Here is a 12,792-nt window from a genome sequence, read left to right on the forward strand (position 1 = left end):
ACAACTTGACGGCTAAGCACCGCAGGTAAGCACTTCCGGCCACTGCCACTGGCAGGTAATACAGCTGATCGGCGGGGGTGCCGAGTGCGGGACTCTGGCTGGCCGATCATACATTGAAAGTAAGGGACAACTCCTTTAACAGAAATAAACACTTGAAATAGTTCACTCTGTTTGTAATGATTGTGGAGCCTACTGAAACAGACTAAGGAATCTTTTTAAATGCTTAGGAAGCCTTTGCAGGTATTTTTTGTTAATTATTCTAATTTACTGAGATAATGACTTTTGTGTTTCCATTGGCTATAAGCCATAATCATCAACAGTAACAGAAATAAACACTTGAAATAGATCACTCTATTTGTACTGACTATATATTATATATGAATTTCACTTTTTGTATTGAAGAACTGAAATAAATTAACTTTTTGATGACATTCTAATTTAGTGAGAAGCACTTGTATATCAAGTTGGGCCCAATTAAGAAAACTTTGTAGAGGCAATGGATAAAAATGCAAAATCATTCAAGTATCTCATTGATAAATTTCCAAGGTTGAGTGAAGCAAAAATAAAGGAAGGAGTCTTAATTGGACCTCAGATTTGTAAGATTCTTCAAGATGAGGAGTTTCTCAATTTGTTCCAGGGCAAGGAAAAGGCTGCATAGGTAGCATTCGCATTAGTGGTAACTATTTTATTGTGAAACTCAAGAGCAGATAACTATGAAGAGTTGGTGGAAAATCTCATCAAAACAAAGATCTTGGCTGTAACATGTCCATAAAGATTAATTTCTTACATTCGCATCTAAACTTACTTTCTTCCACCAAACTGAGGAGCAGTGAGCGATGAGCATGTTGAGGATTTCACCAAGATGCTGCAGCTATAGAGAAAAGATCTCAAGGAAAATGGAATCCATCAATACTTGCAGATTACTGTTGGACAATTGTAAGAGATGATCCCATGCAGGAGTACAAGAGACAAGCTAAAAAAGAGTTGTCACTGAATGAGAACCAAATATTGTAGTGTAATTTCTGTAACCGTTTATAATTCACAATAGTGTTTAGACATGCTTTAGTTATTTGAACTGTTAAGTGTCCTCTAAATAAATATCAGAAAATTGGCATAACAAAATATTCTGCATCTTTATATTTGCAAAAATAATAATGTTTCAAAGAACTGAAACTTTAATGCATTAGTTATATGTAGCAGTAAAAGGAAAACTCTTTGATATCATAGAAACAAGAGCACACTAAAAATTGTCTTGTCAGATTTGAATTTAGGAGGTCAAAATAATTAACCTTCGTCCGGCTGAGTAGGTACAATTGTAACTATTCCGTTTTAAAATTGCAATAACTTTTTTTCGAAAAGCCGTAGAGGGCTGAAATTTCGTGACATCTCGGCAGTTTTGGTCCAGAATATATTGGCCAAATTTCAATAAAATATCTCCACCCCCTTCCGAGATAGGGGGTCCAGATATTTTTGCATCCATAACAAGCTGCATAGGTACAAATGTACCCTCATATATTTTGAATGAAGATAATGCAAGGAAAAAAGAATAATATTTTTTTTAATGATAATGCTATTTTATTATTATAAACAAGTAAAAAAACTGTTCATTTACATTATAAAAGAAAATGTAAGAAACTTTTTTTATTGATTTTCTTCGCAAGTAATGCATGTTGTCTTTGCTACCGAGTGTTCATCGCAAATGGGTTTCACACAAACCACACAAGACTTTCTAGTCTTACGTTGTTTTCGCCTCAGGTCTCGGCAGACATAGCAACTACCAACAACAGGGGAGGGTCCACAACTACCATGAGGTATTTGAGGGCCAGCTGCTGCTTGCGATACTACCAGAATGCATCGTCCAAGCACCATTTCTACTGCACCTCGAAGAAAATGGTTTCTCATCATCATTCGGTTTGTACTACGATCTTCAATTGCAGGCATACACAGCTGATTTGCGAGATCTTTCAGGAACTTTCTTCGTTGATCCTTTGTCCTGAAGCTTGGATTGTGTTCTCTGTAGATGGTGTAGGATGCTAACCCAGTGACATCAATCATATTGTAGAAAAATGCCAGAGGCCAACGTAATGTTCGTCGTTTCACAGTGTACTCTCCAACATTTTATCCATAACATCAACTCCGCCTTTTGTTTTGTTGTAGTATTTTATTATCTCTGGCTTGGCTGCTAGTGTCTCTTCAACTTCTCCCGTCATGTGCATAGATGATAGAAGCAAGACTGATTTGTTCTTCTTTGGTACATATGAACAGACTGTTGTATCATGATTGTAGGCAAAATTTGTCGAGTTAACAGGCCTTTCTTTGGCAGGCTGCATGTTGCTAGGTAGGAACCTTTTGTTCTTTCTCACTGTACCAACTAGTGTCATGTTCTAGGAGTTCAATACCTTAGCTAGTTCCATGGTTGTAAAGAAGTTATCGGTGGTGACATTTCTTCCAGAGCCTTTATACGAGCTCACTAGGTCCAATACTGTTCGTTCACCAATGTTTACTTGTCGAGGACCATCAGTTGGTTTCCCAGTGTAGAGCTGACCTTGTAATGGGTAGGCGTTTGACGAGTCACAAGCCCAGAAAATCTTTATGCCATATTTAGCTGGTTTTGAAGGTATACACTGGGTAAATTTAGCATGGCCTCTAAATGGAAATAATTGCTCGTCGACGGTGATACAATTATATGGCTTGTAGGCTCTCTCCAGATTTCTGTTCAGCATTGTCCAGATGTCCCGTATTGGTGCAGCTTTATCTGTTTGCACACGTTCTGCACGTATATTTTCGTTGTCAAATCTGATAAATCTGAGTATCATCTTGAAGCGGTCACGAGACATGGTTGCACGTATAGGAGGCAGAGCAGCAACATTCCACATTTCCTCCAGATTCTCTTTGTTGTCTCTGTGCACACCAGCAGCAATCAGTATGCCCAAAAATGCATGGAGTTCAGTTTCAGTAAATTGCTTGAATGTTTTTTTGTGGTGGCCGTTCAGAAGAATCAGGAAAACGTTGTACCAGTTCGTTGTTGTAAGCATCACAAACTCTCTTGGCCTTTCGATTCGTTTCTCGTAATATGATGTCACACATCTCGGGAGTCATGATTGACTTGAATAGCTTTTTCTGTATACAGGTTGCTGATTGCTGCAGGGCCACCTCTTTGTCGTAGGACATTACGAGATTTTGTTTGTGCATTTGGCAGTGGATCACTACACCATTGAGTTTTATCCTTAGCAGTCCAAATGTTGCCTGCACTTTGAGGCACAGACTCATCCTCAACACTTTCGTCTGAGTCGTATTCTTTTTCCTGCTCTATGACCATTTCTTGTTCAATGTCTGAATCTTCTTCAGTAACATCCACTTGTGGTACATAGTTTTCACCATCAGATGCAACATATGGTTCTTCCTCATGCTCAGAATCAGATTCTTCTAGCATTCGCATTATTTCGTCAGACGTAAATCTGTAAATATGAAAAAATGAAAAATAAATAATTTTCCGAAATACTACACAATACTACATTATTGGCTTTTCACAAAATTATACTAACCTGCAAACACGTTTTCTTGGATTATGGCAGAAACTAGATCCAGCATCACTATCACTCATGATGACTTGGTAGATTAATTTTGGCTTCGTAATTTAGTTCAGTAACACGTGGCAAGTAGAATGAAACTCGATTCTAAAGTGCAGATAAAAAAGTAAATTATTTCTAGTGATAATTATTTATAAATGTCATTTATACATTATGTAAACCGTATACGGTTTCAGAATTTTCATTCCATCTTCGACTGTTTTTTCGACCAATAGGAAAATTGTAACAGAGCCACCATCTTTATTTTGTGCTGAATATAAGTAAAACATCGTAAAACAATATGTAGATACTAATTATTATCCATTTTTCGTATAAAAATCATACCTATAGTGATAAGTTTCATACAAAATATATGTAAGCCAAGTCCAGGCTCAAAGACAATTTCTGACTGTTCTGTCCCCACATAAGGCGAATGAAGGTATAACTGGCTGTTAGATGCTGTGAGACTTTCCTACCTTCGTATCCAAGAAATTGAAGACTTCACAAGCCTAGAAATGTGTGTGCTCACAGCAATGAGATGAACAGCAAAATGGCTACTGAGAGGAGGGAGGCAGGAAGAGAAGTAGAAGCCACTCCCAGTTTGAATCAACTTAATTGACAGCAACATAAGTGAGCAGTAACAACACTGGCCAATAGATATCAGCATAACATTTGTAGCTGAATGAACTTTAGTTTCTGAAACCAAGTAAAGGAGAAAGTCTTCCCACAGTGGAGGTATATATGAAGGTACAATTGTACCTCTGCAGCCTGTTAACGTTGTAAAATTATGCAGCCTGACGAAGGTTAAGGAACGGCTCATTTCATAACTGAACCTGACAACTTTTGAAAATATGTAGAACAGTGTAATCTGTCTCTTTTGATCTTTTTTAAAATTTGTGAGGTATGGTTAAAACGTTTCCCATCAGAATGGCTTCACTCCTAAGTGAGTTCTCTTATGTGGTACAAGACATGACTTAAATTTAAAACATTTCCCACATTCTGAACATACAAATGGCTTTTCCCCTGTATGAACTCTTTGATGCTCAACAAGATTTGATTTCCATGCATAACATTTCCCACATTCTGAGCATGTAAATGGCTTCTCTCCTGTGTGAGTTTTTTCATGGCAATCAAGAGTTCTTTTGTTAGAAAAACATTTTCCACATTCTAAACATGAAAATAGTTTCTCTCCTGTGTGAGATTTCTGATGCCCTTGAAGATGTGATTTTTGGGCAAAACACTTCCCACATTCTGTGCAAAAGAATGGCTTCTCCCCTGTGTGACTTTTCTGATGCTCTTGAAGATGTGATTTTTGGGCAAAACACTTTCCACATTCTGTGCACAAGAATGGCTTCTCCCCTGTGTGAGTTCTCTGATGAAATACAAAATCTGACTTCCGTGTAAAACATTTTCCACATTCTGAACATGGAAATGGTTTCTCTCCCGTGTGAGTTTTTTCATGGTAATCAAGAGTTCTTTTGTTTGAAAAACATTTTCCACATTCTAAACATGAAAATGGTTTCTCTCCTGTGTGAGTTTTGTGATGCTCATGAAGATGTGATTTTTGGGCAAAACACTTCCCACATTCCGTGCACAAGAATGGCTTCTCCCCTGTGTGAACTCTCTGATGGTTAAGAAGAACGAACTTCTTTTTAAAACATCTCCCACATTCTGAACATGAATATAGTTTCTCCTCTTTGTGAGTTTTTCTATGGTTAATAAGATATGATTTCTGAGAAAAACATTTCGTACATTCTAAGCAAGAAAATGGCTTCTCCCCACTGTGACTTGTTTCATGTGTAGTAAGATTCAATTGAGAGCCAAAACGTGATCCACATTCCGAACATGAGAACGGCTTCTCCCCAGTGTGACTTCTCTCATGTCTAATAAGATGTGATTTCTTCATAAAACATTTCCCACATTCAAAACATGAATGTTGCTTCTTGCCAATGTGAGTTTTTTGATGCTCAAAAAGATTTGACTTCCGCGTAAAATATTTCCCACATTCTGAACATGAATATTCCTTTGCTTCTGTGTGACTTTTCTCATGTTCAACAAGATTTGATATATCTACATAACATTTTCCACATTTTAAACTGAAAACAGAATTCTCCCCTTTGTGAGATCTTTCATGTTCACCATCTTTTCTGTTATAAGTATTTTCTTTAACAGTCTGTAATGAATCAGAAGATAAGACCTCTTGAACAGGATTAGTTGATAGATCTTCACTGTGAGGGGCTGATGGTATATCTAGGACAATGGTATTCTCTTCATATGTATCTTGTGTGATACCATGTTCTGTAGCTTTAAAATCTGAAGATGTCACATGCCTCTTTAAGCTTCTGATACAGTCACCTGCAGAGAATAAAACTCATTATTTTTATAAAATAGAATAATATTATTATGATTTATAAAATATTTCTATATAAACTTTTTCATACAAATTATAGGGTGAGTAGCAAAATTCAATTTAAAGGGAAGGTATAAAAAATCTGAGATAAACAAAGTGCCATCTGCTAAAACACTTTGTAATGCCATGTAGTATTATTAAATAGGGGTCCACTATATATATAATGCCCTTCATTTTTTTTTGTTTTTTTATAGTATTTTATTGGAGGTGGTGACTGCCTTCTTTGATACATTTTTAAATTCGGGTCCCATCAAAGAAAGGTACCCCTTGTTGTGGTTAATGGGCTCTCATGAGTTGGCCAATATATGTGCCAAGTATCTACCATATAGCAGTAATGCAGTTCATATTTCATATATTCAATGTCTGCAGTGTTGGCATATACAACAGATTAGGACTTATTATAAGTGAAAGGAGGACTTTATACTAACCAGACGATAGTGTGCAAAGTTATATGCTTGCTGTAATGTGTGGGAGGAAAGCGCTCAATTGTTGGTTGTTTTACTTCCTGTGTGTTTTTCTTTTTTTCTCTTTCCTGAATGTGTTATGTCAGCAGCACACGGACTGTGTGACACTGAATTGTATCTCATGTTTAACCAGTATGAAGTAAATACTGTTTACTCAAGATATCTTGCTGATTGAAGCTCTCGTAAGTACAGTGGTGACTGTAAGAAGATGCACTCTGCGACAGGTTATGGGCCCAGGCCAGAACCCAGACACTACAGGCCCGCACTACAAGAGGATCCTGGTTTATAACCCCAGATAACGGAGAACACAGATAAGCTCTGTAAACAGAAGGAAATAAATCCAGATACAGAGTGACAAAGGAATTCATGATCCCAGGAGCTGGATACAATTACAGAGAATTCAACCCAGGCAGGACATACAGGAACTATCAGCAAGAAAAAACATGAGAATATCTTCAGTACAACTCTCTAAACAAGTAAGACTATATAAAGATGATAAGTAACACAGAACTGAAATTCACAGTAGCTAAACTGAATAGTGAAAATTATCAGTTATGGAAATTCAAAGTAGAGATGTTGTTATCTAAGGATGATTTATGGGAAGTAATTGTTACAGAAAGACCAGATCAAGATAATCAGACATGGGATAAGAAGAATAGACAAGCGAGAGCCACCATTAGCTTATTAGTGGATGATGCTCAATTAATACATATAAGAAATGAAGAAACAGCTAAAGGAATGTGGGAAGAATTAAGAAAACTGTATGAAAGACCTAGCTTGAATCACAAGTTATTTTTATTAAGAAAGCTTTACAGTATGAGATTGAGTGCAAATGACGACATGCAGAACCACATTCTCAATGATGGAAGTGATATCACAGCTAAGATCTATTGGTGAAGACATTAAAGATAGTCATGTAGCAGCCATATTATTGTGCAGTTTACCAGATTCGTATACAGCCTTGATAAATACCCTTGAGACGAGACCAGAAACTGACATTACATTAGATTTTGTGAAAACAAGACTAACAGATGAATATCAGAGAAGAAAAGAACAAAGAAATGATTCTTCTACTGAAAAGGACAGTGAAAAAGCTCTTAAAGCTACAGAATTTAAAAAACCCTATAATAAAGAGACAAGAGAATGCTTCAGATGTAAGAAAAAAGGTCATTTAAAGAAAGACTGTACCATATGGAAAGCAGAACAACAAAAATTACAACATAAAAAGCATACACAGAAAGTAAAAAACACAATTTCCGATTCATGTGAGAATAATTGGAATGGCACATTTAAAGTAACAGACAAGAAATCATCACTTGGTTGGTTTATTGATTCAGGAGCAACGAGTCATATGACAAGTGACAAGAATTTCTTTACTGATCTTGATTTAGATAAGAAAGAAGCCATTTATCTTGCAGATGGAAGCAAAATAACCGCAGAAGGTATCAGACAAGGTATGCTAAATTGTTCAAACAAGTTCGGACAAGATTCAAAGATACTTGTACAGGATGTGTTGTATGTTTCAAAATTGGAAGGCGGATTATTATCTGTGAAACGTTTAACAGCAAAAGGACTTACAGTAAAATTCAAAGACAATGAGTGTGCAATTATTGCAGGAAACAAGGTGATAACCAAAGTCAAGGCAGATGAACAATTAGATCATTTTGACACACCAAAGGAACAGATGAAGGTATGTACACATGATCACAAAAACTGTATTCACATGTGGCATAGACGTCTACGGCATAGACATAGACACCCTGACAGTATAAGGGAACTACAGAGAAAAGAATTGACAAAAGATTTAAAGATATCAGATTGCTCAATTACCGTAAGATGTGAATGTTGTATAAAATCCAAAGCCACAAGGATATCTATTCCAAAAGAAAGTGAGATGAAAAGCGAAAGACCACTTGATTTGGTGCATACTGACGTATGTGGACCCATGAAAGTGACTACATCAGGAGGCAATAGATACATGTTGACTTTTATAGACCACTACTCAAGATACACAGTCACATACTTAATTAAGAACAAAAGTGAAGTTTTTGATAAACTTGTAGACTATGCAACAAGATCAAGTAACACATTTCAAAGGAAGCCAATTGTCATCAGAAGTGATAATGGAGGTGAATTTACAGGTCACAGAATAGAAGACTACTTAAGACAAAATGGAATAGAACACCAGAAAACTGTTCCATACACACCTGAACAAAATGGAGTAGCAGAAAGGAAAAACAGAACTGTAACAGAAATGATAAGATGTATGCTGACGGATTCCAAACTACCAGAGAAATATTGGGGTTAGGCAGCAATGACAGCTACATATCTACAGAACCGACTTTTTTCCAGAAAACTGACGAAAACTCCATATGAACTGTGGCAAGGTATGAAACCAAGTGTCAATTATTTAAAAGTTTTTGGATGTAAAGTTTTTATATTCATTCCAACAGAAAAACGTTCCAAACTTCAAAACAGATCCATGGAAGGAATATTCGTTGGATATAGTGAAAATTGCAAAGGATATAAAATCCTAGATTCCAAAACAGACAGAGTTACGGTGAGTAACAGTGTGACATTCATTTAAGATTTAAATGAAGACATAATGATTTCAGTTGAAACAAAAAATGAGAAAAACAATAGTGACATAACTGAAGAAATATCTGATGAGAAAGAAGTAGAAATCAATGAAGAACAAAATACTGAAAGTGAAGAATCACAACTACAAACAGACACAGAACCAAGACGTTCAATGAGAGAGAACAAAGAAAAAACACCAAAACGTCTCTCATACAAGACAAGCATAAGAAAAATCTATGAGTCTACCTCTTGGGAAGACATATCTAAACTTCCTGAAGAAGAAGCTAATAAATGGATAGAAGCAACAGAAACAGAAATTGAATCCATGCATGATTCAAATACATGGACACTAACAGATTTGCCAGAAGGAAGAAAAGTCATAGGATGTAAATGGATTTTTAAAGTAAAATACCAAACAGATGGCACAGCTGAAAGATACCGAGCAAGACTCGTAGCTAAAGGGTATTCTCAAAAATATGGAGAAGATTATGATGAGACATTTGCTCCAGTTGTCAAACACACTACAATAAGAACTTTACTTACAGTTGCAGCAATGAAACATATGGAACTGAGACATCTGGATGTAAAGACAGCTTTTCTGAATGGAGATTTAACAGAAGACATTTACATGGAACAACTTCCAGGATTCAAAGATGAAATAAATCCAAACAAAGTTTGCAAACTACAGAAAAGCATATATGGTTTAAAGCAAGCAGCTAAAGCGTGGAATGACAAAATCACGGAAGTACTTACAAATGAAAAATTTCAAAGAAGCAAAGCTGATCCATGCTTGTACACAAAAAGGCTGATTAATAGATGGATTTATGTACTCATATATGTAGACGACATTTTGATTTGTTTTAAACAAGAAAGGGATAAAGAAAACATTCTAAAAATCCTGAAGCAACATTTCGAATTCAAAGACTTGGGAAATGTAAAACAGTACCTAGGAATACAGGTAGAAAGAGCAGAAGATGGAAGTTTCCTACTGAAAAATCACATGATTCAAGACATAACAGAAAAATTTGGATTAAAGGATGCAAAAACAGTAAAGTCTCCAATGGAAACTAATTATCTCAAAGAGATGAACAGTGAAAAAATATTCAACCAAATAATGAAGAATACAGAACAACAATAGGAAAATACTGTATCTAGCGACCGCTACAAAACCAGACATTGCAGCAGCAGTAGGAATCCTGAGTAGAAATGTATCAAAACCAAATAAAGCTGATTGGAATGCCGTGAAGAGAGTAATGCGTTATTTGAAAGGAACTAGCAATGTTAAGCTGAAATTACCCACAAGTGATAATTGCATTTTAACAGGATATGTTGATGCAGATTGGGCTGGAGATCCAACTGACAGAAGATGTACCAGTGGACATATTTTTTTTCTCTCAGGTGGACCAATACGTTGGACAAGTAAGAAACAGTCAATTGTGACACTGTCTTCAACAGAAGCAGAATATGTTGCCGCAGCACATGCGAGTCAAGAAGTACTGTGGTTAAGACAATTGTTGACAGAATTAGGATAACCACAGTTGGAACCAACAAAACTGAAAGAGGACAATCAAGGATGTCTTGTTCTTGCTCAGATGGAAAGAGTCAATCCAAGAACCAAGCATATTGATGTGAAATATCATTTCTTGAGAGATCATCAGGAACAAGGAGTCTTGTAGTTAGAGTATTGTCCTACTGAAGAAATGACAGCAGTCATCTTCACGAAGGCGTTGAATGCTGATAAACACAAGAGACTAATAAAAAAGTTGGGTTAGATTGAATAAGTCCTTACTGTTGAGAAAGGGTGTTGGCATATACAACAGATTAGGACTTATTATAAGTGAAAGGAGGACTTTATACTAACCAGACAGCAGATGGCGATAGTGTGTAAAGTTATATGCTTGCTGTAATGTGTGGGAGGAAAGGTCTCAATTGTTGGTTGTTTTTACTTCCTGGGAGTTTTTCTTTTTTTTCTCTTTCCTGAATGTGTTATGTCAGCAGCACACGGACTGTGTGACACTGAACTGTATCTCATGTTTAACCAGTTTGAAGTAAATACTGTTTACTCAAGATATCTTGCTGATTGAAGCTCTCGTAAGTACAGTGGTGACTGTAAGAAGATGCACTCTGCGACATGCAGGCATCTTAGCACTTACAGAGGCTGCTGTATTCTCTTGTTTGTATATAATGCCCTTTATAAATATCTATCTTTAAGCCCCAACCACTTTTGAAATTAGCTTTATTATAATATCTCCTACACGTCGTTACCCTACTAATCCCTATATCTGTTATTTTTTTACTTTATTTCCTTTGACGTTTCATTTGAGGGGACATCACAGGAGGCTGGCCCTGCAGTCTCTTCCTCGCAGCTTCTATCATCACCCCCTTCCCCCTGCCATCAGGTGGCAGCACTGCTATCATTCACCCTGCTTGGTGGTTCAAGCTGTGGTGCGGCACTGCTGCTGGCTTCTATCTCCGCTCTTTGATGACATCTCATGAAAGCAGTGATAAAAGCAAAGATTGTGGCGGCCACTGAACATGCAAGTGACGAGTACAGAAGAATTGTGGCGACAACCACTAAAGCTGCAGTCTCTACTCCATCACTCCCCATGATACAGGACATCATCAGGAGACAGTAGTGACAAAGCTGTGGTAAGTGTCCGTACCGTCACCCCATTATGATGTCCTATTCCAGGCGGGGTGATTGAAACTGTGGAGTAGTAACTGAAGGACCATCCTCCTGTGACATCACATTAGAGATTCCCATCAAACGAAGCATCACAGAAAGTAAAATAAACAGCTATAGGGAACAGCGGTATAGGGAAAATAGTAGAGAATTTTATAATAAAGCAAAATACAAAAGTGGTTAGGGCTTAAAGAGAGGTATTTATAAAAGTCATTACATGTAGCAGACCACCCCTTTAAGGCATTCATAATCATCTTGGGACCACAACTTGACATTTCTTTAACCCCTTAAGGACCCTGGGATTTTCCGTTTTTGCATTTTCGTTTTTTGCTCCCCTTGTTCCCAGAGCCATAGCTTTTTTATTTTTTGTCAATATGGCCGTGTGAGGGCTTATTTTTTGCAAGAGGAGTTGTACTTTTGAATGACATTACTGGTTTCACTATACCGTGTACGGGAAAACGGGAAAAAAATTCCAAGTGCGGTGAAATTGCAAAAAAAGTGCAATACCACAGATGTTTTTTTTTTTTTTTTTACCACGTTCACTGGATGCTAAAACTGACCGGCCATCATTATTCTCCAGGTCATTACGAGTTCGTAGACACCAAACATGTATAGGTTCTTTTTTATTTAACTGGTGAAAAAAAAATCCAAAGTTTGCTAAAAAAAATAATTAAAAAAAATGGTGCCATTTTCCAAGACCCGTAGCGTCTCCATTTTTCGGGATCTGGGGCCGGGTGAGGGCTTATTTTTTGCGCGCCGAGCTGATGTTTTTATTGATACCATTTTGGTGTAGATCCGATGTTTTGATCGCCCGTTATTGCATTTTATTGCAATGTTGTGGCAACGAAAAAAACGTAATTCTGGCGTTTAGAATTTTTTTCTCGTTACGCCGTTTACCAATCGGATTAATTCTTTTTTTTATATCGATAGATCGGGCGATTCTGAACCCGGCGATACCAAATATGTGTATGTGTTTTTTTTTTTATTATTTTATTTTGAATGGGGCGAAAGGGGGGCGATTTAAACTTTTATATTTTTTTAATATTTTTGAAAACATTTTTTTTTACACTTTTTGCTTGCTTCAAT

The 12,792-nt window shown here is 36.8% G+C and overlaps 1 protein-coding gene across 1 annotated transcript in view; it reads right to left on the reverse strand.

Annotated features, from left to right (window-relative positions):
* The window catches only part of LOC141271428 (uncharacterized), a 160,259-nt gene that overhangs the window by 26,666 nt on the left and 120,801 nt on the right, over positions 1-12,792 (reverse strand). The window contains exon 15 of the mRNA XM_073681508.1: positions 806-5,924. Coding sequence (XP_073537609.1) covers positions 4,492-5,924 — 1,433 coding nt within the window. The 3' untranslated portion in view covers positions 806-4,491. The remainder of the gene's footprint in view (positions 1-805; positions 5,925-12,792) is intronic.

Source organism: Phyllobates terribilis, unplaced genomic scaffold (genome assembly GCF_046119375.1).
Source record: "Phyllobates terribilis strain yellow unplaced genomic scaffold, ASM4611937v1 Scaffold_5__5_contigs__length_657084704, whole genome shotgun sequence".
In the NCBI taxonomy this organism is placed as follows: domain Eukaryota; kingdom Metazoa; phylum Chordata; class Amphibia; order Anura; family Dendrobatidae; genus Phyllobates; species Phyllobates terribilis.